The following is a 26,061-nucleotide window of genomic DNA, read 5'->3' as shown; positions in this document are numbered from 1 at the left end:
TCTAAGTCATAACGTTTCATATTATGAACGCACGGCGAACCATTCATATACTATAGCACTTACGAAACGGAACCATAGCCACCAAGACTTGTTACGGGTAGCGAAAGGGTGAGGAAATTCCATGTCCAAATATAAATCCAGATTCAAAGATAGTCGTAAATCCAAGTTGGAACGTAATCCGGTGAAAATCTTCAAATCATGGCTTCTCAAATTCAAATCATGGCTTCTCAAATTCAAATCCATGCACTCTGGGATTCCCGATGTTGTCTGGCGTATGTACGACCCGCCTATTTATCAAGGCGAGTCAAATAGGTTGAACATGGAAATGCGTTTTTGCAACGGGCGATCCGACATGCTCTCTTATTCATGTTCCACACGAGCTCATGTCCGATAATGACACTAGAAATATCGGTAAACAGTGAAAACTGCGACAATGTCACTATGCGAAGCATTCTGATTGCAGGCTGATTGTGATGAAGATCAATCGCAAACTACTATAGAAGGTATTAGTGTATTCACCATCCTCTTTCAAATGATACAAATTTTAGCGACATCTTAATCTTGAATAAGAGTAAGATTGTCATCATTTGTATTTTCTGTCTATGTACCTCCTACGACATGGAGTTTGGTCCAGCATATATCGCATGGTCATTCATTCATTCTATTTTCTAATAGAGTATATGAACGACGTATAATTATTTACCATGCAGGCTGGGTGGTCACCGATTACCAATACTTTCGGCGCATAGATTGACGTGAAAAAAGTTACGAAATGTCGATGATCTGTTAATACACGCGAACAAAAACATCGCGCTACAATATTTACATGTCGTTTGTGGCGCCGGACGCCGCCACAAATGCATAACAGCGCACTCATGTGTTTATGCCTGAAGGGAATTCGTCGGGGAAATGTTGAAGTAGGTCTGACCCCAGTCAAAGTTTCGTTCGTTGCGGCGTAGTCGAGCCGTCACACGCCTCGTTATCGCATCCGCCTTCGTTTGTCATTTCCATCACAGTACCGTTTTGCTTATCCTTTTGTGTTCGTTTCGGCTTTTTGATTTTATTGTCTTCAACTGGTTCTGTACCTTTATCGAGACTCGAATCAATATTCTCTAATACGTCATGAAAGTCGACTGCGTCGTTCCTAGTGATATTGTCTTTGAGCGTAGTCTTTCGTCTTGAAAGAGCGGAATACATTTCTTTCAACCCCACGCTAAAGTCCAACACACAGCGTCTTACCTTTTGTACCAGGAGGAGAAAGTTAGCGATACTACCATGAGTGACAGTAAAATTACGCCGCTCAGAACAAGATAGATGATCAGAAGATTACGCGATCGGAATTCCGGGCCTCCGAATCCCCCTTTCAGCCACGGCTTATCGAGTCGCTGGTGCGTTGTTCTGAACTGAAACGGGATCGTGCTGGTTCAGCTTCACGAGTCGCGATACCATATGTGGCCCGCGCTTCATCGTGTGTCAATCGATCGGCGGCCAATCTATTTGGTCGACAGGTAACATGCGCTTTACGAAATATTGTGCGGGCGATTTGAGTGCTGATGACTGAAAAAATGTCATCGCTTCCATCCAGACCACGGCACTCAAATCGCCCGCACAATATTTCGTAAACCGCATGTGGCCCGTCGAACAAAAAGGTTCATGCCGGAAAAGGTAGCTGATGACTAAAAGCCAAGTCATCAGTATCATCAGCACACCAATTTCGCGGTCAGGCTAACCAGATTTTGGGTTGACCTGGCAAGTTCAGAATAAATTAAGGCATCGATTAATTTGATAATAATACGAATTTCTATAAAATTACCGCTTGGGTCACTCAGAAACTTCTTACAAGCGACGGGTTCGCTGCCCCTGTCCTACAGTGTTCACTTCGTTATTTCAAATATTGGGAGTGTTGTTGGGACGCCATTTTGATACAGTAAATCGTGGCATATAGTTATGGCGTATAGTTAATATGTATTCTGAATGGACCCACAATTTCATCGCAAATCGATCATGCGCAACTGTGACCGCCCTTTAAAAATTACTGGTAAGACCAAATAAATTCAATCTGTTGGATGAGCAAAGTCCACATCCCAATCGAATCGTTATTTTTAATGATTTTTATCAATTGGATTAAAATACCGATGATGTTTTACGCCACCGATCCAGGTTTTACGCGATCTTTAAGTGCGTGATCGACTCTGACATGTCCGCATAGTTATTGGGAGCTGTCAGACGAAACGCTTTGCCAAATCAGAAAATATAGTGTACCTGCAATGTGCTTCTATCGGCAAATTTGCTTCGAATGATCTGATTTGATGTTCGAATTCGAAAGACTTGAATCTAATCGTACGACATCAAAACCATTCGAATCGATATCAGTGACGCCTATAGCCCACCTATAGTCACACGCCCACGTTCAGTCTTCCATATGCAAACTGACTCACCTTGATACAAGATTCTGAGTGTGAGTTATGATTGCGCGTTGTAGGTTCTTGTTCGCTAATCATAAATGAGGAGCGTTCTTGATGCTTCGCATACACGCAGGCGATATAATTGGTATCCGGAATTAAGTTGCGAAGCTTAACTTGCCTGAATAATTTTAAATTATAATAATTGTTTGTGAATTGTACAGCCGGGTAAGCTGCATGAAGTTTTAGTTATATACCTTATTCCAGCAGCAACGTTGACAGTTTTTTCTATTCCTGGGATCGATGCGTAGGATACAGTGCTCAACACGTTCTCTCCAAATACGGGAATTCGCATTAGAGCGCTGTTTTCGTGTATACTTATAATTCTGCTTGGTGTACATTGCCTTTTAATAGAATAAAAATTAGAGCTACTGCATAAAAAAGTGCATATAAGAATAGATTTATAGCGACGGGAACTGTTCTGTGATGCCAGGGATAAGGCATTCATGCATAGTAGTAGGGTTCCTCTTCACCCGCGTCGCTGTTCTTACGGCGACAAAACAAGTCCTGAAAAAGACCCGATGAAAGAGCGCACTCACAAAGAACGGAAAGAGCAAGATAGAGCCACGGAATAGAGACTAACATCTGCAAAGGAACTGTCACACCGGGCACTAGGCCGAGGTGGATGCCAGTTTAAGAGACCACAACTGGTCGTTCGGCATCCTCCTATCTGTTCATTACATCACATTGTGTGTGTGTCTTGTTCAGATGAAAATATAATCTAACGATTATTGATTGGTGAAATTGTCAAGCGAAGAAAAGCAATTTGGAATTGAATACGTAGATTGGTATGGTACATTGGTAACAACGATAGGTTGATTCGGTTCAATACTATTACCGAGAATGCTATTACCGAGATGGACATTACCGAGAATGCTATTACCGAGAATGGACATTACCGAGAACGGACATTACCGAGAACGAACATTACCGAGAATGGACATTACCGAGAATGGACAATGCCAAGAATCTAGCTTACTGTAACGGACGTTGTCGAGAAGTTTATACCTGAGAATCGATACCGAATGTGGCAACGCCGTGATGCACACACACGATCTGTTCATATGTGTAACATGCCTGTATTGCATATATTGCATTCTCGGTAATATCCATTCTCGGTGGTGTCCATTCTCGGTAATGTCCATTCTAGGTATTGTCCATTCTAGGTATTGTCCATTCTCGGTATTGTCCTTCTCGGTAATAGCATTCTCGGTAATAACATTCTCGGTATTGACCGGACACCGGTTGATTCGTAGTTAATACGACATCAAGCGACGAAAAAACGGTAAGAGTCCTCACCCCTGCAGTACACCATAGTGATTTTTTTCATTCTTTTCTGTTCAAAACGCCATAACATTGAGTTGCCACGAAAAGATTGATCTTCCAGCAAATAAAAAGTGTAGTTTCATTACTCACATAAAATCTCCCATATCCAGAGTGTCCATAAATCTGCCGTGGACGCCGCTTGGAGAGACGCAAACCATTTTTGATCGATCAGCAACCTCCACGTGAGAACGACCAATGTCGATTCCCAGTGCCAAGGCCTCCATCTCGCAATCACACCGCCAAGGATTTCCGGCTAGCCACATGGATCTTTTAAAGCGAAACATAATACGTTCTCGTAGGGTTTGCATAGGCTATTCAGCGAGAAAATACAACGAGTTACATTGAAAAGGCGACCTGTTCATTTCGACAATCATGAAGTACAAAAAGCGCAGAAATATGGAGCAATAACCATACTATGTTAATATTATATTAACTTATAATATTCATACTGACATCAGGGATGTCTAGAATTACGGAATTGGGCACCCAGTGTGTAACGTCACACGAAACGAGCATAAACAAGGCGAAACTCATCCCGCTATCAGACGTGAAAGACGTGCCTGTAAGACGTATACGGTTTCCGAGTTCTATAGGTTCAGCTTTATTGGGTTTCGATAGGTAACGGTGTGTTGTTTTTTGTCATTAAGTCTTTCGCAGTTTAATTCCGCAATTAAATGGGTGATCATTCCGATAGCAACGGCGGTAACTTCATTTTGCGACCCTGTGCTGGTAGCCATGCATGTGTCATTTGTCTGATTTGGATGAAAATGTTTTACTCGATTTATACAGCGGTATAAGTCTTAGGTATGCTCTGGTTTCGTGTGACATCGGTGTATATTCACACCCTTATATCCGGGGTAGTACACGGGCGGAAATAGGCCTACACTCTTTTCGCTAGTCTTTAGTAATGTTGTCTGTCAATGTGCGCTTCCATCAACTGCTGGGTATGTTCTCTGGGTACAATGTGCAAGGTGTTCGACTAACGGTGTGATTTCTAGAAGTTCCGTAGTTCTAGATATCCCTGACCGAGACTAGGACAGAGAGACCCAATATCTCAACTGCCCTCAAGACCAGAGGCACCATATATCAGGGGTCATTTCACTAGTTTCAAGGGTTCCGTGAAAGCCCAATGAAAATTCGAGGTAAAGTTTGTTGTGGTGTATCAATAACAGCACACAAACTAATGTTATTGATTTCTTGTTTTAACTCGGTTATGGTTCAGTTTAGATCAGTTGATTTCATGTTGCTCTTTGCGACCAGGGATATCTATAGAGCTCGTTATCCCCGCACGCAACCACAAGTAAAATAAAATAATATGATTGGAAAATCTTTTTACAGTGCGCCATGATCATCAATTGAAAATAATAATTTGCGTGACTCTGTAAAAATTAGCCTGAGATATAATAGTTAACTTGCAATCCCATATATCATCACTCACGGCGATGGGATACAAAAGTCATGACTCTTCATTCCGTCAGCGGACAAGGTTACAAGGGCGGAGCATAGACAGTCTCCGGATGGGAAATGCCTATTTTTAAAACGATTTTTTTTTCATAATTATTTCCTAATGGTGTATAACTCCCGAAAAAACATAAAGTATGAGTCTTTACGGACGATTTTTACCCAATATGGACGACGTATTCGATGTTAGGTGGCTGGCATCCTCGAAATCGTCGTTGGGTCACTAGTTATGACACGTATGTAGATCATTGGTATCAGAATGAGGGTTCTGATGATGAAGACTGCCGACCGTAAAAATGCTGCATAACGATGTAGTACTGATTAAAGATATTTTTAGTCTGTTTATGACAGTGATCGGAAGCTCTTTTCGTCGAAGGAGCCATATTTACCATATATTTTCAATTGTCTAGGTCAATCCACTCTGACGTCACAATAAAGCGATGGCTATATTCTAAACATGGTTGTTTCAAATTGATTTTTGTTTTAAATGCAACCCTAGTCACAGTTTTATGTAGGGCTGGGCAAAATCGGATATACCTGAGTGATTCGATTCTGAATCACGTATTATGCTTCGAGTCGAGTCGAGTATTCGAGTATCACTCATTATGACGTCATAACAAAATATAGTATGTCAAAGTGGAAATATGTACCTTTTATGCCACATCAAAGAATAGCATGCCTGTTTTCCATCACATTAAAGATCCTATGGTATTTTTCGGCCATGCCGATTTCATTGCACTTTGTGACAATGTTGTGATATGATTATGACTTCAGAAATGTGTTATTATCATTAAAATTAATACTAGATTCAGATTCGAGTACTCGAATCATTGTGCCCAGACCTAGTTATAAGTATACATTTTCAACAATTGGATAAAAATGTATTTACGACACATATAACTTTTTCAAGCTTGTGATGATACGACAAAATGTCAGAAAGTTCTTTCCAAATTTTGAAGCTAACATGGGGTAGGTAAATACGCGATATCTTTGCTCCAGATATTATTAGATAAGAGTATACGAATGATAAACAATAAAAATTAAATTCAAAAAACTAACAGTCCACCTTTACAATTGTAAAATATCAAAACAGCTTCACAAAAAATATTTGCTATATAAATTTCGATAGCCGAGGAACGCAGATATTGAGCACTCACCTGAGTCCTGGCATAATGAATACCAACTCCGTTACATCCAAGGAGGACAATTTCATTTTATCAAGGTGCATGACACGAAGGCCCGTTAGTCCTGTTAAACCATCTGGCGGCATTTTTGCGATTGGATTTCCAGACAATTCAAGACTACGAAGTGAAGTCATGCTGCGTACCTTTTGAAAAACGGAGAACTTGGTTACCCCACAGCAAATAACCTATCCGGGAAGGGAAGCTCAGATGGCACAGTTGGTTGAACTCCCAGGGTCACGACACCAATGAAAGCGCTTTAGATTCCCGGCTCTGACCAACTTCTACGTGTCGGAGGTTTAACTGGTCTACTCGTTGCCAACCTCACTACTGCTTCAGTGCATTGAAAAGTCCAGACGTAAGGTAAACCAAGTTACAAGTCGGCAGCAACGTCCACGATGGGGACTCATGGGAGAGCGAGATAATGAAGAATGACTGCTAGAGAGATTGAAAGACGTCCACGGGAATACAAGAACGCAAAGACTCGTGAACACTATGAAATGCGTGTCGTGGAGAACAAGGCCTAACAAGGCGATAAGCTCGACTGTGTTGTGACCATTAATGCATACATATACAATTATACATACAACATGTCCACTGTCCAGGTCCAATGATCTATGACAAGAATTAATGGATTTTATCTTATATTTCATCGTTCTTGCATTTCTTTAGCAATAAGACTCCATTTGACATTATTCTCCATAAAACACTCTAAATTTAAAATTAACTGTCTCGATGGGATGTCATTGCCTTTTCACGGATTTGTTAATGCCCGGCATGCTCACCACGTTTGGAATTGATGACAGATTATTGTTCGCTAGATCCAGATTTTCAATGCTGCTAACATCGCCAAACGCGTCCGCTTGCAATGTTGAGATTTCGGTTCCACGAAGGAGAAGGGTCTCCAATCCTTTTGGTCCGGATAAAGCTGCGCTCCCCATACTTCCGATCGGGTTATTGCAAAGACCAAGAGCTTTGAGTCCAATATTATTTGATAACTTTGGAACGTCCTGCATCACGAAAATAGCATTCATTGGTTAACATATATGACATGATTTCAGGGCAGGGCTGTGGAGTCGATTCACTTGACTACCGACTCCAACTCCTACTGCAGACATTTTCAATATACCGACACCAACATTCCTGGAATAATCAACTCAAAAGTTTTTTTATCGTTTGTTAAATTTTCGGTTATTAATTATTATTATTATTACCAAGAGAATCAACCTATTTTATATATTTAAAAAATGTGCTCTAAGAAAGAAATTAAGTTTTTGAAGGTCCGCCTACGTGAAAAACTGCATAATATATTAATAATTAATAATCAGGGGTGAACAGCCTGCCGAGGCAGAACGAAATCTGTGCGACCGTGGTCACGTAATTCAATTAGTATGCGTTGGAGTTCGTCGACATGAAAATTGAATTTACGAGTTGTCTCCCGATTTTTTGAGAGATTACTTATTCTTTGAGAGATCTAATTGATCTTGAAATTTTATTCGCTCGGGGCGCGATTCAATGCGACTTCATTTTCAATTTAAATATATAGTATGTATGTATAAGGGGTTTTATGGTGCTCGACTACTAGGGTCTTGTGCACCAGGCCTGAGGGAGCTATAGTTGAATCAGATATGCCTACACAAGACAGCAAATTCTACGATCGCATTAACCATGTGCGGATCAGTTAACAGACATTCCAACGAAAAGCTCACACTGCTACGTTCGGCTACGTTTTTTAAATATTGTCTCTGGTGATTGTATCGAGGACACGTCAGTAGAAAATGTTCGACAGTTTCTGGTACGCTGCACGTTTCGCAGAGACCACTGTCGTGACAACCCATGCGTTGGAGGTGCGAGTTCAATTTACAGTGTCCAGTTTGAAGTCGCAATATAATTGCTGATTCCCTCCTTTGCATTCTGAACCCCAAAGTACAGATCCGGAATCGTGTGCTCCACTGGAAAGAAATTAGTTTCTGGTACGTCTGGGAGATTCTAATATCTCACCACTATACCGACAATCTTGATGGGAGGTCAAGAAACAACAGCATGAAACAAAGTGACCAACACCAATTGGCCCACCCTAATATGCATCATCATTTATAACAAAGTTTCCCAACCTTTTTAGACTGATTGCCCCCTTATCTACCTCGACACAAATTTTCGCCCCCATATTTACAGATTCGAAAAAAAGAGGACATATAGTCTGATCGCTGGTGAGCGGTGAATTTACTGAAAAAAGCCCATTTTTTCCAAGGTGGTAGGTGCTCGGAAAACTGGTTTCCGCGTCTACTCTCCAGTTAGTTGACCTTTTATTTTGTCATGTGCAGAATGAGCCGTCTTGACGTGCATTTTTGACCGTGTTAATTAAATATAGGCAGTGATTACTCGTCCGGTACCGGAAAAATCCGCGCGATTTACCTCCAATTTATTGTTTTTGCCCTGTGTATCATCCGAATATCATATTATTGAATTCTCTCATCACCACTCATAACCTTCTATGCCATCAGAATATCCGTTAGGATTGCGAGCATTCTAGTTGCATTTTCTTATATGACAATAATGGGGGCGCGAAATTTTTCGCTACCATAAAGGGGGGCGTGTCTAAAAAGTGTAAGAACCGCTGTTCTAAACCTTACCCGACCCTAAACCCAAATTTTACCCACATTATGAAGCGTCGCATGCCCAATCGTAGTACGCTGAAGTGTCAAATGCTGACATGATCATGTGTCCACGGACCGTTGGGACAATGTGAACCATTTTAGAGACCTCGGTTGACTGTCATTTATTCGCTACCCAGGTCTGGTTACTGATCTGTCCTGCGGGACTCGACGCTGTAAAAGAGGCGTACAACGTACCAAACCACCGCTATGCGGTACATAACTACCGGCATGGTGCCGCATCTCGGTAACTCCCCACATCCAAGCATCTGCTACATATATATTTAAGTGTCTGATTCGGGAACACTATAACATTTAGGGTGGCTTACAGATCTGCCGGTCAAATAGCCTGAGAAAGCGTCTACGTCTATTCGTTCGGTACCGGACCCCTATAGACACTTCCTTAAATACATCTCACTGAACGTCTTAACATTTTCGCCCCCATCGCCCCCCATTCGCCCCCTTTGGCATTTTCGCCCCCTCGTTTCTCAAAATCGCCCACGTTAGGAACCACTGATTTATAACTTGCCCTAAATTTTCGAAAATACTCCCTCCATTAACTCTACCGGTGAATCTGATCACATCGGCTGATAAAGGATAAATATTTGATAGTGATATGTGAAAATGCTAATATATTATTGGCGAAATTCATTCGAGAATCTGAAAAGTTTTTCGCGCATCGCGCGACTATAACCACTCCCAGTAACTATTCATTACATGACCACCATAGTGATTTCGATGCGCATTGTAAGACGATATGAAGAAGTAGATTAGTTCGCCGGAAATGGACATGGACAGTTTAACATGAGTATTTGGTGTCCAGCTAATTCGCTGCGACTATGTCCAGGAAATGCTGCCTTAGGCTACATAAGTAATCGAAATTCGACCGTGAATAGCCATCCCTGATATATATAAATAACTTCAATGGCACTTTTTAGTAAGATTTGAGAACATTTGATTTGAATTTACAGTCGCCGGGGTCAGCATTTTAGCAACTCCAGCTAGTACATGTATAGTCCTAACGACGACTCCAAATCGGGTTACACAATTTTTGTGACTCCGACTCCACCAAGAAAAACTTTAATGAAACTAAAGCACCACGACTCCGGTTCCGCTACCCTGTGAGAGTATCCCACGTACATATAGTATCATCACAACAGTTTGAAATTTTAATGTGTTGTGTACATTCGTTTTCGCACGAACCAGAACCTGTTTGGGGTTAGCACCATCCCGTTGTCTTCCTCAGACACCGAAATTACAAAAAATATTTCAACAATAATTAAGTCCTACTGAAAGCGGCAATGCTCAATGACTTATGAAAATTGGTTGTGGCATATTCAGTTATGTTTGTTATAATACTAGCAAGTATGAACATTGAACAATTTTCCAAGTCACATTCCCCCTTGGCGGATGACAGTTTTTTTGTTGGCAACTATAGCTCCTCATCGCAACTATTTCCAAAAATTAGTTGGAAAGTGCACCTCTTCGCAATATTAGACATCCTATGTGTTCGTTTGGTAGATGCGTTACCAACTGCAACTTTGAAATCCGCCACATGTTAGTTGGAATCATTACTCAAAAGACTCTTTTCCAGAATTATTTACAATTGTTCACTTTTCAAATCTACGGTTTTCCACTTCTATACGCGTTGGTAAACACGATCCCGCTCCTATTTGAGTTAACGTCAACGAATACGTTGGACCACCTCTGTCGCGTATTTACCGCCGATCCACACACCTTCACACTGTTATCCATCAGCATCAATTCATCAAGTTCGGTTAATTGTGAAAATGCATCGCCCGAAATTTCCTTGATTGAATTGCTATTCAAAAACAACTTTCGAAGAAACGGATTGTAGTAGAAACTCGAATCTGAAATCGTCTCGATTGAATTGCCGTCAGCGTACAACTCTTCAAGTTGGGGAAATCTGAATGTTTCAATACATATAGGCCTACAATACATAGTGACATATGAAGTTCTACACATAATCGCAGGTATATATCTCACTTGTCAAGAACCGAGCTGTCCAATTCGGTGATATTGTTCTCGCAAAGATACAATTTCTCTATGCTCCAAAATATTGTATCTGTGTCGGGCGAAATTTTGCTGATGTTATTGCGCCTCAAATCGAAGCTTTGCAAGTTTTCAAGATCTGAAGAACGTCAAGAGTTAAGAACTAACCATAAAAATTACAAACACTCGTTATACATCAAAATTATGTAGTTCACCTGAGATTGACGTAAGAGGAAATTCGCCGTATATTGAATTCGCGGACATGTCGAGAGATTTCAGACGAGTCAACTCGTCCACTATCGCCCCAGGAAGCGATTGAAATTTGTTTCCGGAAAGGTTAAGCGTTGTAATAGTCAATTCGCCGGGAAGGTATGATCTCCCAATAGTAGTTAACGAGTTGTTAGCTAGCGACAACAGCCTTAGGTTTTCCATTCTTCTGCAGTGAAAATGACAATACGTGATAAATATTGAGCAGAAAAACTATAGCTCTTTTGTGTAGCAGGAATGACCCGAATCATCGTATTTTGTCGCTTACTTCTATACTATCTTCTTTTACTTTTCATTCAGTGTGCATGCCTCCCCTTTAAATCGACTAGGCCCAGGTTGGCGTCTGATTCCGAAAACTACTCCAAGTCGTTTCGACACCTTCCTATCTTTTCATTATGTCGCAATTTTTCTGGTGTATTGAACTGATAAAAGTTGCTAATAAACCGAACTGAAGTCGAGATCACAATTCATAGTGAATTTTCTGTTACTTATGAGAGTTTGAATCCTAGATGTGCTGTTTTATTTTTTGTGATCGAGAAGTGTCAACACATTTTTATAAATTGTACTTAATGAAGGTCGACCTGCATCATGAGTAAATTTAATTCAACAGTTTTTCATTTGCGGTGCAGGTGCAAGTGTTGTGCTTGCCTCTGATCAACTTGATTTATTATCTACTTGCTGACAAGTTAGTGTTTGATATACTTATAGACTACTTCACCGAGTATTTCGGACTTATCCTTTCAGGTCACAATCTACAGCAGTGGTTCTCATACTGGTAGAGGAATGTGAAAGCATCTGAAGGAGGCGCGAAAAGTCACCTGAGAGAAGTAAATTTTATGAACTTGTAATTAGTTTAATTTTCGCTGAGAGTTACAAGTTTAAATAACGGCATTAGTCCCAGTTAAATTGCGATTTAAATGTCATAGTGGCGTCGCAATACCCATACACTGACGCTAGATTATGACTGAAACCGGACCTTAAACCGATCAGAAGATGTTTTTGAAATAAGATTAGCTGGTGAATGCGTGTAGTTAGATGATGCTTTTATGGCCTGTCTGTCAAGCATCTGTGGTCATCTGTGACCTATCTGTCAGTCTGTATGTCTATGCAGATCGATTACTTAGAAAGACACAAACTTATGGAGAAATAAGATATTTGCTATTAGGACCAAGCCATATATCATGTATAATATGCTTTTTGAAAGAAGATACATGGATTTAAAACGAAGTGGCTTAGAACGTCGGTGTAGCCCCTCCGAGTATACTCAATTAGGACACATTTTGTGGAATGCAGCTCTTAAGCAGCTCATTTTATGGCGGCCCGAAAGTGATCAAACTAATGATTCTCTTGCCGAACAGAAAGATTATTATTAATTGTCCCGCTAAGAAGGGCCGAGATTGAATGGCGTGTGCTGGCTAGCGCCATTGGTTTTTGATTCAGCTTATGGTCAGCTATACGTTTCAACCAAACCTAATTAAGAAATAGAAGGGAACAGACACCAAAATCGCTTAAATAGGCCTATCTGTAATGTGTCTGCTAGCGCTATACATGCTACCATTAAACATGATCATTCTTGACAAACTATTCAACTGAAATTAATTTCACGCTCGGTGCGATTTGCTTTCATCTCATAGTTGTTGCCCCGAGTCTAGTCCGGATTTCATAATCGAGAGTTCTCTCAACAGTGATAACTAGGGCAAGATTTTGCAACTTTTGCAACTTTTTTTACAGCTTCTCAAAACTCGGAAGTTTTGTAGAATGCTGTTTTAAGCTGTTTGAAGGAATCTTATATTGCAACATTATGCAACTTTTTCGATTTTTCATGAAAGTTTTTTCGTCATACAACCAACTTTTTACTGGAATATTTGGCAGTATATGTAAATAGATCGCTTGATTATGTCACTGTTTTTTTGAGAATTTTGGTGAAATATACGGCCAAATTCGACTGAAATACCGTAAATCAGCACTGAAGTAACGCTCTAACGTATTTCGGGAGCTGAGCCGAAAAGTTGACCCTTTTTTAGTCAACCGACCAAAATGTGGTCTTTCGGTGCAACTTTTGTGAAAAAAATAAATGCAACTTTTTACTGCAACTTTTGTGAAAAATAAATGCAACTTTCCACGGATTTAACTGCGACAAAAACTTGCACTAATGATAACCTTTCATGCCATCAAAGTATGCGTTGGGATTGCAAACATTCATGGTTGCTCTTTTAAATACTTTTTGATATGACGATAAGGGGGCGCGAATTTTGTCACTGTCATCAAGGGGGGTGTCCAAAAAAGTTTGAGTGTCTGTGATTATAATTTATAAATTATAATCAATATGTTGACTGCAGTGTAGACCCATAGTATATACTGATGTGCTCCTCCATAATAACCTACCAAATGATGTTGAAAAAAAAGAAAAACATATTTTTAAAAAACTTACTTGAAACTGTTAAAATTCAGTGCTTGTATTTCGTTATTGTCGAGAAATAGCTCTTCAAGGTATCTGTTTTCTTGCAATGTCGGGAGGGTATTCAAGCTGAAATGTTTACAGAGCCCAAAATGAACCTTGATCGACAACCGATAGTAGATATAGGCTTCAACTTCATTACTACTGATTGCAATTGTAAATCATTATTGCCATTACGATGCGTACTTATTACTACTAAGATCCAATATTCTTAACTTCAGTAACGTGGTGAATGCACGGGCTTGCGCAACGGATATATCACACGAGCTAGCGGCCAACACTTCCAAATTTGGTATTCCCGCAAAGGCATCATCAGCTGTTCAGTGAAATATACAGGTTGATAAGAAGATTGACCGAGAAGATACTCTCATAAAATCACTGCTAACCAACTATTCCAATACGATTTCCATCCATTTTTAGGGTCGCGAGGTTGGAGAACTGAATATTTCGCAGAGAACTCCCACTGATCTGGTTACGGCTTATGTCAAGATGCTTCAGTAGCGGCAACCAAAATAAATTTTCCGGTACTTCCTTCATTCCGACGTTCGCCATCTCCAATGCTCTTAGCTTGCCGAGTGGTCGAAAATCTTGAGACGCGAACGTCTGCAGTTGAAAGTACGTGGTTTGCGCAGAGGATGTCAAAGTAGTCAAGAAAGTTACTCAAGTAGAAGTTGAAGTAGCGACGAAAAAAATATACTCAAGTACGAGTAGAAGTACTTGTTTCATGAGTCACCTAAAACTACTTTAAGTAGAAGTAGAATTGACTGACTTTAAATCTACTCAAGTAAGTAAGTAGTATTGAAAACAGTCTTAATTCGTTCGCATGGACTGACAAAAGCTGCAAATTGAGCTATGCGGTATAGGTGCAAAGAACTTGATTCGTATATTGATGCACCCAGGAGGAATCGATTTTCGGCAGAATAAGCATTCTTTCGCATCATGGGATGCGAATTATAGTATTGATATGGAAATGCGGTACTAACCCTTTGCTTGCTAGAAGGCCCGGTTTTAGACAATATCGTGGCATGGCGCGGAGAGCAATACGGATAAGCTAGTTGTATCGGATATGGTATCAATATTTTGCGCGATTAGTATACGTTAATAACAAATATTGTGAATCGTAAAATTAATATTTAGTGTAGCTTTATTTTCGAAAAATAGAGGCATTACAACACTTGCTTTTATGCTTCAACATGTATGTTCTGTAGACAAAAGAATTGAAGTAATTAGAAATTAAAGTATGATACTCAATTTGCATAGCACTAATTGCATTTTTGCTCAACGCTCGCGTTTTGTGAATTCTCTCGTTGTTGTTGTTGTTGTTGCTGTTGTTGTTGTTGTTATACCATTCTTACGTCACACTACCTATATTTCATCTTTATATTTCGAGTTGCAATCTCCGTATTTACTGACGGCCACTCCCGACGAGGGTCAGTTGAAAAGCTTTAAGTGGATAAATTGCGAATATGACTGTTGTGTTCGTTGAAAAAATTGAAACTGAAATACAAATGCCACTACATAAAAAGCGGGAAATATATTTCGTGGCTTTTGTCCATAAAGCTTCAAAGGTGATCTGCTGAAACAGGTGTAACCTTAAAAAAGCCGGATTTTCCAGATTAGCAGGACACGTTATCGGCTGATAGATTATTATATGGTAGGTAATTGCTACATTGCAAAACGGTAGTTTCAAACGTTATGGTGGACCCTATTTATTGTATTGAAATATTTGATATAGGCGACAATGCGGTGTGAGCGGAACCAAGCAGTCCGGTACCTAAATTTTATTCACTGATACTTTCGTGAAAACATATTTGCCACTCCATAACTGCTGTGCGCGGAGCGCAACAAAATTTATGAGCTTTTCTTGACATTTATGACTATTAAATGTTGGTACTCCGTAAAAACAGCCCCTAAATTCCTCAGGATATCTTTCGTATTGGGGGATTAAACTACTTCTACTTGACAAACTGAAAATAACGTAAAGTAAGTAAGTAGATCACTAATTACCAAGCAGAAGTCGAGAAAATAAGGTCTACTTGAGTAAGTACCAGAAGTAGATAAAAACTACTTGAGTACTTCCAAAAAGTAGAAGTACTTCGTTACCGACCACCTCTGGGTTTGCGTGCTCGCATTGAAAAGAAACGCCCACACGTTTTTAATCGATTTGATTATACTAACAGATATCTACTGCAGTAGTAGTTTTTTTTATTGCATTGTAATCCTACCTCTTCCCGGCACGGTTATACAGGATCGTTTAGAAGTCGAGTGTAATAGCTTACCAGTCGAGTCCTATAAGCCTAAGTATTCAAGTACCACTCAAAGGGGGCCTCAGTCTCACCATATAGTTGAATTTCCCCCAACTGACTTCGTGAAGGGGGACTTGGTAGTTACAACCTTTAGCAAACACTGAATACAATTGTAGTCCCGTATTTCATTATGCCTGTCAACAGTAGTAGGCCTACACCAATCTCATTCACACGACTATCTGACCAAGTAACCATAAATTCGAGATTGCATCGCGCCACCTATATGTTACCGATATTATAATAAGCTTCCCCGCATTCGAATTTTCACACTCGACTCAATCATTTTAATTAATATAGGCTACTCTAGTTGGTTTCAACGAGGGTTCCTGCTGGGCAAAGCACTACAAATATTGTGGACAGTGGTGGCAGTACAAGTCCTTTCAGTTTAGGTATAGGGCTGCAGTTTTTTTCGTATTCATGGTCTTTCAAAAACATAAGTACATTGGTCGTTTTTTAATTTAACACCAAGCCGATATTCTTCGTTGTGATTCATGAGCTGCAGACTTTGAACACGTGACCAGCTTACGCCAGGGGTTCTTAAACTTTTTGATCGCGGACCCCCTCAAATTCTGTGGGCGGTTTCGCGTACCCATAGAATTTCAGAAGCCTATGACTAAAATAAATAGGAAGGTCATCACATTAAGCTCAACGGTATTAAGGCTATTCCACGACTATCACTAGAAAAGGTATTAGTCACAATAGCACTCACGGCGTCATTGTCAAAGGATAGGAATCGGGATTTCTAGTTTCTTGCAGTTCAACACTACCCTTTCACGGACCCGTAAAACTAGTTCACGGGCCGCTTTGGCGTTCGTGGATCATATTTTAAGAACACCTAGCTTACGCGGTTTGATTAGGGAAGAGGAGAGAGGATAATCCTTCAACGCTCAGGTTGAGATTCTGAAGTCTACCTGGGTCTAAGCATCTCGCCACTTTTAGACTAGGTATAGCCGTACGGTGGAAACTGTCGATGTGATCTGCTGTAGAAAAGCATTCTGTATCCACATTATTTCAATACCCATGCTGTAGTATATACTGTACCTTGATAGGATTGGAGGACAGATATAGTTTTTCGAGGTTTTTCATTTCTTTAATGACGCTAGGTACTGTCCACAGTTGATTATCCCTCAAGTCCACCACCGTAAAGTTAGACTTGTCATCGGGAAGCACAGTCTTCGTCAGGTATTTGATACTCAGAGAGCTTAGATAAATCTCGCGCAGGTTTGTGTTATCTGTAAGAAGAGCATCACCAATGAATGCGTGTCCGAGGTATAATTGCATTATTATGTGTCTTACGTTTCAATGCTCCATCTTTTACTGCAGATATTTTATTGTTCGATATTGATAGAACTTCTAATTCTATATTTTCCTCAAAATTTGGGAATTCCTTAAGGCGATTATTACTGATATTGACGAAGCGCAGATTCGGCAGATGAATAAACGTCTCGTTTGCGAGAAAATGGATATTGTTATCCTCTAAGTTCAACTTCTCCATGTTTTTGTTCTGAAAAATATAGTTATAGCAACTTCCATGAAAGTTGACGAACGCCATGCACGATGTATATGCCTAATCCTCATTCATCTCATGCGAAATGACCTCTGTATCATGTGCCACGACATCATATACTGGCTTCACTTCCAGTAATTAATTCCTCTATCAAAGATGAAAAATTGAGCATGAGCTATTAAATAATCTGCGACTAAGGAGCCTGCGGTGGATACATAATCTGCTCGTTGAAAATATTGGTCCAATATGGTTCTTTTTGCTGAAATAGGTTACCTGCCCCTGGTTTAATACATATGCACATTAGTTACAACAACACCTTAGGGCGAAAACACTAGGACAAACCAATCGTTCCACTCTGTAAATTTGTTAATAATGGCAAGCCGGCAGAAGCTATCCTCAATCGTTACTCCGACTTGCGCGAGTTAAATAGGGGGCTGGGCTGGAAACTGGTTATAATTTCGAAACATCCAAGGATGGAAACTATGTGTAATTTTAGTGTATGCCGGGGCCGTAGTCTAGGTTCTGTGATGTTCTAAATCCCCTTTATGAAACGTTCCGGTGTATTTGACTCATGTTTCAACCATTGAGAGGGTGTGAAAGCACAATGTGGTTCATGAAAGGGCCGTTTACCGAATTTACACCCTATACATTAGGGGGGAAATCAGCGAAATATAAAATTTTCGTTTACATTGCAGCGCACGCTGAAAATCAGGAATATCCATTTTTCAGTTTACAGTGACATAGTTAAGTTGCAAAATTGCAGGCAAGATATGTCATCCAATATGAAATTTGTATACACAATGGCCCATCATTAGGACGATTTATTAACCTAAAAACAGAAAGATCGACCAAATTTTGACCTAACGTATGCAAATTAGGTGTCTTCCCGCATAATGTTAAAATTGTACTACTTATCTTCAACTCTGGTTGAAACTGTTTGTCCTCACGAAGTGAAGATATTGACTTGAAAAAACTTTTTTGACTCAAAAACTGTCAAATTATAACATGAAAAAAATATATTTCAACGAAATCTGACCCTATGAAGAATCCCAGTAGTTACATCACGTAGTATGGTAGAAATAATTAAAATTTGTTGTAGTTCAACCAAAGATACTTTCCTACATTATCGGGTAGAAAGTAGCTGTCTTTACTAAGTAGCTTGCAAAGAATGGAGAAAGAACGTTCAGCAGCAGTTGTTGACTGACAACACTGAAGATATGTGTACACTGCTGGTGACACACCGTTTTGCTTCATTCTGACAATGGTGTATACATTATAATTTTTCACCACGCGCTTCTTAATATAAGAACCATGCGATGCCCAGCACGCAGTCTGCTGCAGTTAGGATATTACGGTACATTGAACATAACACTATCGAATGTTAACATTCGATAGTAACACCATGCCAACCTATTTGTCTCATTTGAATGTTTATCATTCACAGTGAGCAGACGATGGGCCGTCTACAACGGTTGGCCTATAAGGTAGGCTACAAGCTGTAAAATGTGAAATGATAAGTTCACCGACAATGAAAAATCTACGAGACAAACGAAATGCAGGGTGCAAAGGAATTTTGAATTTGTAAACAATTTTGTCATTTTTTGACATGTCAAAAAAATCGCCCTACTCATCATTTGCTATTACGTGTGCTCAGTAGTAGGCCTACATAATTCCTGCTTTAACGATGTTGATGTACCACCGGTATTAAGCGTTACGAGTTCACATATTTGCAAGCCGACCACAGAATTTAATTGCATGACCTGTATAGGCTATTACCTTCAATGTTCCAGCTTGAATCGAATATATCTTATTATTCGCCAATCTCAGTTCCGACAGCTCGGCGTAGTCTTCCAATGTTCCGCGACGTAAATGCATGACGCTGTTACCTGAACAGACAAATACCGCATATAGTTGATTCGACAATTCGTCAAGTCATTGTTGAAAAGATATTTGCCCAGTGATCCGGCGGTCAGATGCATAGTTTATCAAAATGAGGCTCACGGTTGGAGAAGTTTTCCAGGTGAAAATTTTTATCATTGACCATTACCATGCACTATACCACTGGTTCTCAACCAGTGTGCCATTTACGTCTCGCAAGGGTGCCGCGATAGACTCCTTCGAAGTTTTGAAGAATGCGCAAAATTATTATATTCTAGCAAACAATCAATAATATAAATCAGAGACGGGCAACGTACGAAAGTATCGACAAATTTTATGCGTCACAGAATGAATCCAAGTTTGCCAACCTGAGAAAGATGATCATGAAACTACTTGCTCTGTTCGGGTCTACATGCATTTGCTAGCATACATTTCGACCACGAACATTAACAAGACAAGGCTGCGCTCCACTATAACTGATGTTCATCTCACCTGCAGTTTCTACATACGACATGCAGCCAGACTTCAAAGAACTCGTTGACAACTTTGATCGAGCAAAGTTCTCTGATTGACTTCATCATCGTTTGCTAATAAATTCATTAATACTGATTTTGGTCTCTATGCTTTAAACTTAAAGTTTACATTAGATACGATTTATTCATTGTATAGGTAAATAAATACGCGATTAATTCTGTAATCCGGCCCATCAAGTACTTCATTTTCCCATATCCGACCCGCCGACCGGAGAAGTTGCCCGCCCCTGATATAAATCATGCTCGGTGTGAAGTTTGCACATTTGAAACATCAAAATTGTTGTCATGCACGCAATCAATATCCCCCGCGAATTCGCTTCACCCGACAACGACATATCCCGTGCCTTGAAGACTCAATGCTGTTTTGCACAATATCAATACGTTGATTGATCGCAGAGAAGAGCGGACAATGCGGCGCCTGTGCGAAAATGCAGTTTTCAAATCCTCTTTGCCTTTCTGAACTCCTTTGGAAGTGATGTTCACGTTTACAAATTCGAAAAGCCATCCACATTTCGATAATTATTCAGCCAGTCAGCGTACCGGGACTGCGGTTAAAATGTAGGCTCGGAGCGCAACGTTATGTTGCAGGCGAATTGAGAATGTAAAGTTGATCAAATTATTTCAGTTAGCAAATTTCCCCGCCGCTGAGGTCATTATCTCGGTTTGTCGGAACTAATGCGAGCGATTTGCGTGGTAATGCGCTTAGCATCATTGGCCTACGCCTCTGACCCTCTGTTCTGTATTGGTTAGCGGCGACCGTGATTGGCCTTTTTGGTGCAATGGTTAATTACATCGAGAATGCGGTAGTGGGCAGAGTGTATTGTCATCAAACGAATCTTATGAAATAGTATCAAAGCGCAGCTCGAAGTTTCAACGAGATCGTGCAGGCAAGGGTACCAGAGGTAATAGCTAAAAATTCAAAACCGCACATGGACGGGAAGAAATTTATTCTTCCGGCTTGCACTAGAATTGTAAAATAAATGTTTGGGAACACAGAGGCGGAGGGATTGAAAACGATTCCCATGTCAAATGATTCCATTCGTAGACAAATTTGTGACATGTTTGCAGATATAGAATATACCGTAATATCTTATTTTAAGCAGAGCAAAGCCTACTTGAGTGTGTCTAATAAGTAGAAGTAGGGAGAAGTGGTACCGATGAGACACTGAGACCGAAAATACTTGAAAAATTCTCCGTGATAATCCGATGATTCCAGTACGCGACTTTGTCTACAATGGCATGCTGGCAAAATCTTTCCTCACATGCAAAAAACTTCGACCTGCGTGAGTTATGGGATCTGTGACAAATGATTTAGGTTTTAGGGGGTGCAAAGTAAATTTGGATCCACACGTTTTTCTATATCACCTTTCAGACTACTAAACCCACAATAATTTTTAATGTGAATTATAGAGCTTCTATCAGGGATATAATGTCACATATTTTTTGGATCAATACCATCCTCGAGGGGACTATTTTCAATTCAATCACAATATTTATAGGGTGGGGGACCTATGGCACCATAGCCAAATCAAGCAAAATAGTTTGACCAACTAATCACTTACAACAGAAACACGCCTACATATATAGAGGCTGTAAATCATATAGTTACCTGTGGTGTTTTATCGCTATTACGGGGTATTTGAAAGACAAAATGTCGATTTTCCGGCAAGATGTATGTGGCAATAATTTTGTAAGTTTCGGCGGAAATCCAAACGTGATTTTATTCCAACATTTGAGTTGATATAATGTATTTTATCCTTGTAGGTGGCGACGAAAACATTGTTCGTTGGCATGCTGCAGGTTAAATTATAGTACACAACAAAACAAGTTGAAAAATTCGAGTTTTGAGCGTATGTCTCATAGGTCCCATGGTCGTGTGCTATTGGACCCACCGGGTGGGGACCGATGATACGTTCGAGCAACAAATTCTAAACGTTTATAGAAAAATTTATGAAAAGGAGGATATCCACGTAAATGCCCGCGATAGTTGGAGCTTGTGTCAAAGTGTTGAGACAGCAAAAGATCCGCTATTCTCGGCTGAAGATATGGGGGCCAGAGATCATTTTTCAATTTTTGATTCATCGGTACCACATCTCCCCCTAATCCGTCATGGACCACCTCTGTGCGACTACGTGGTGCTGCCAAGTACGCAGGTATTTTACAGGTGTCGTAAGCCAAAAAACGTTGAGAACCCCTGTGCTAATGTGCGGCGAACTATTGTTAATCTTCAAAGGGTGCCGCGATGTCGAAAAGGTTAAGAACCACTGCATCATTGTATTATTTTCAAGACCGTAACAGCCTTATCCCCCCCAGTTGTGGCCCAAGCTCGAAGGGGCCCTAGATAATTTGGTAAATATGACTTAATTGTGAGAGAACGGCATATTCGTAGTACATGGCTTGGAGCCGCTAGGATGATTTAGTCTGGGGATGTTGAACCCGTTGGTCTCGGCCTATAAGGCTCTAACATTTTCGCGCAAGAAGATATAGTCTTGGCCGTGTGACATGAACAATGAACATAACTTAGGCTGTACTTTACGACATCCGTACAAGTACATACATGTAAGGTACAATTATATTACCTAATTTTTCTAAATCATCAAATCAATCAGAGTATCCAAGTTTGTTTGAACAGTGAACTGAACACCCTATAGGCAGTGGCGTAGCACCCCCTTGGCGGTTCTGGCTTTGTGACAGGGGTGACAGGCTGCAAGTGCAAGGGGCGGCAATATGCGCTGTTCAAAAATATTTTTCGGATTCCAGCCATTCACTGATTAAATCGTCAGGTTACCGTAAAACACGCTGCACACCAAACCTGGTTCAATTCCAACAAGTGTACGCCGCCACAGAGCCAATTTATATTTTAAGTTATTAAGGAAAATATTTTTTTTTATATCAAATTTCTCTGTCAACCCCGTGAATGCGTTGAGTCATCTTCAAAAACGATGTAAAACAAATTTGACTCAATTCCAACTAGTGGAAGCGGAGTTATTTGAGTTTTACGTGGATAATTCTCGGATTTTCCTTGATTGGTGGATAATCCGAGAGCCCCATAGGTACCTAGCCATTGAGGGAAATTCCCGAGAGCGCAATATAGCGTTAAGTTGCTATCCGTATTTAAAATGAAACAGGAGAAAATGAAATCCGGAAATGTTTTTAATTAAAGTATTTTGAAAACTCTTTTTGATGATGTGTGAATTGTAGGTCAGGTACACTCTTGAATCCGGCCTGAAATTGGACATCTGCAGTACATAGGCATTGAGGCGAATTCTCGACAGCGCAATATAACGTCTTTGATGATCAGGCAACAGTATTTTTCCAAATTAGATTACAATTACTGAATTCGCAAAAACTTGAAAATTGAATGAAATTATGAATGAGAAATGAATACAACAAAATGTTCTGTTCATATCAAATCACCGTGCATTCCCATGACGATGGGTATGCTTCACGTCTCGGCGCACACTACACAGTACACACAGCACGAAGAGACGGCAAATCACGACCAACGTGAGTGAGGATCGACTATCAGCTGTATCGATTCTTTCTATAGAAAGAGACTATACGTTCAAACACTTGATTTCGAAGATATTATCGCTGATTATGCTTCGTCGAAAGATCGAAAAGTTCAATTTTGAGGCGGCTAATGATCTTTTATTTGTTCTCGATCTTTTGTCTTTCATTTTTCGCCTTGACGCTGAGGCAGTGAGGCTTCTTTCTCAAGCAATATAGAACTTCTGAGGTGCGGCATATAAATTATAACTATTTTTATTGAAAAGATTGATTGAACATAAAACTATATTTCAAAATTTGCGGCAGTCCACTTTGGGCGACATTTTCAACGAAAGCCAGGGGCGGCAGCATATACTCCTTCGTCACTGCCCATATGGGGGGCCCAAGACTAGCGTTTGCGACAGACAAATTACTTTTTCGGACATAATAGTTTGCATTACTGAAAGTTCTCTTTTAATGAAGAATGTAGCGTGAGCTTACCTGTCAAATCAAGCACTGTTGTGTTTTCTGGTAAGTCGGGAACAGTAAAAGTTGTTATCTCCGGAATGTGACATCTCACTATTGAATCCTCTTCGCAATTACATCCGTTCATGCAGGTTGAAGATTCCGCAGACTTTGTAAACAGCATTATGAGCATCACATAATAAAGGGACTTGGCGCGAGCCATTGCGCAGCTCATAACAGAAATAGACGTAATTTCTAACCCACCATGATATGCATCTGATTATTACAAGTTGTTGATTTATTATTATGTCTATACTTATAGATGCTCCGCCTAATCTGTGTCTTAAATGACCTTCTACGAACAGCATTATCCAATTCGCGTGCTGAACAATGCGAAATCTATACTTCATCGTTGGCACATTCGAAGCCTCTTGTACTACTGTTATCGATTAAAATGGTGAAAAGTTGTCCATTACTTTTGTAAAGATGCATATGAAGTGGTACTTAAACGTTGATAGATTATGCTCATTGAGAGCAAGCAGAGATGATTCAGTCCCGAAGTTGGCGATTTTAATAGATATAAGCGTATGTTATACCGTGTAATCATCTCGCTCCATTGAAACGTATTTCCGTATTTAAGTGCTCCAATATATGTCCCAGTACTAATTGTCGAGTATTGGCGTTGGTGTGGGTAGGATACGCATCAATCACTCGGCAATATGCATCCCTCCAGGGCAGGGGTGTCAAACATCCGGCCATCCAGACGATTTCACCAAGCCCGCGTAGCAATTTTGAGTATATTGAAAAATTCCTATACATTTGTAACAAATCGTGAGATTTTTTGCACGAAATACTTCCATGTCCTGTCCATACATGTTACCCCTAGTACCACTAGTAACAAACCCTATGATCCGTAGATTATCTATATATGCTTTCTATGTATTCAAGTGACAAGTAAGAGCATGAGGTAACATTTTGGAATCAGTAGACTCGTCCGGCCCGCGTGCGATTTGAAGGCTTGAATCCGGCCCGCGACGCAATTTGAGCTTGACACCCCTGCTCCATGGTAACCGTTTATTGTTGATGGCCGTAGCCTTACATAAAAAGCACCAAGTTTAAGTGATACACCAAATATCGCTACACTATAACATAATGCGGTAACAAACAAACAATCATTTCTGAACTATATAGAAGTCTAGATCAGTGGCTCTCAAACTTTTTTAGACACGCCCCCCTTCATGAAACTCCAAAATTTCACGGACCCCTTATCGTCATATCGCTAAAGGCAACCAGAATGCTGGCAATCTCAACGGATAGTTTGATGGCATGAAAGGTTATGACTGTTGATAAGAGAATTCTGAAATCTGAAATTCGGACTATACGCCCATCAATAACCAACCCATTGTTACGTTTTAGCGTGGCTAACAATCATCTCGCTACAGAGAGCTGGCCTCGATCCTGTTCAGTACCGGAGTTGGGGCAGGATTTCATCGATTTTTAATGGATCCGGATATTGAATTTGCTTGAATGTCGGATTTTAGCAGGATTTCCCACTGAAATACGACAAATTGGCTTGGTTTTATCAAGATTATTTCGGATTCTGAATTGGAAATTGACCGCCCGGATTTTTTCGGATTTCGAACTTCGTGTTGCCTACCCCTACCGTATCCGGATTGATTCGGATTCCGCAAATTGGGAATCTGGCCATCTCTGTGACGCTACATTGAAACACATTACCGTATGTGGGGCATCCATATATGTCCCCGTACTAATACTGACATACATTTGACACTTATCAATGTAACCTGAAAAAAAAGAAGATATAGTCCAGTTCAGTCCATTGAGTTATTTCGCTATCGATGGTTGGGATTTTTGAATTCCACATGGTTATGTCATCGAGAATTAAGTTGATGGGAATTCACTGAAACTCAAATCAACTTCAATCCAGCATCCGATTGTGCTCTGACTGAGACCATGAACCATCTGATACTTCGTCGAAATGCTTGCAATCAATCCACGCTGATTCTTTCAGGACTATAGTGCATTATATTTCAAAATTAT

General features: G+C 40.2%; 1 protein-coding gene across 1 annotated transcript; it reads right to left on the bottom strand.

Annotated features, from left to right (window-relative positions):
* On the bottom strand, nt 1–24,335 carry LOC145450068 (uncharacterized). Its single transcript, XM_080328546.1, has 17 exons — nt 24,037–24,335; nt 19,412–19,521; nt 17,425–17,632; nt 17,170–17,360; nt 14,209–14,425; nt 14,009–14,138; nt 13,796–13,891; nt 11,313–11,533; nt 11,092–11,236; nt 10,822–11,011; nt 7,216–7,440; nt 6,407–6,576; nt 3,879–4,055; nt 2,660–2,806; nt 2,439–2,583; nt 1,240–1,403; nt 1–1,177 (listed from the first exon to the last, which is right to left on the bottom strand). Exons 1-17 carry the CDS (start codon nt 24,233–24,235, stop codon nt 934–936), a joined length of 2,979 nt encoding a protein of 992 aa, XP_080184672.1. The 5' UTR covers nt 24,236–24,335; the 3' UTR covers nt 1–933.
* Nucleotides 24,336–26,061: the final 1,726 nt, after the last annotated feature.

The sequence above is a fragment of the Botryllus schlosseri genome, chromosome 11 (genome assembly GCF_051294905.1).
Source record: "Botryllus schlosseri isolate E-star chromosome 11, Bs_hap1, whole genome shotgun sequence".
Taxonomy (NCBI): domain Eukaryota; kingdom Metazoa; phylum Chordata; class Ascidiacea; order Stolidobranchia; family Styelidae; genus Botryllus; species Botryllus schlosseri.
Note: the sequence above shows the minus strand (reverse complement) of the source record. Positions and strands in the feature narration are given on the sequence as shown.

What these genes read in the sequence shown, in the direction of transcription:
- LOC145450068 (XM_080328546.1), bottom strand. Translation starts at nt 24,235, where the DNA reads ATGAGCTGCGCAATGGCTCGCGCCAAGTCCCTTTATTATGTGATGCTC. An exon ending in TTCAAGCTGGAACATTGAAG is followed by an intron (nt 17,633 to 19,411) that starts GTAATAGCCTAT and finishes TATATTTTTCAG; the next exon opens with AACAAAAACATGGAGAAGTT. An exon ending in AAATCGTATTGGAATAGTTG is followed by an intron (nt 14,139 to 14,208) that starts GTTAGCAGTGAT and finishes TTCACTGAACAG; the next exon opens with CTGATGATGCCTTTGCGGGA.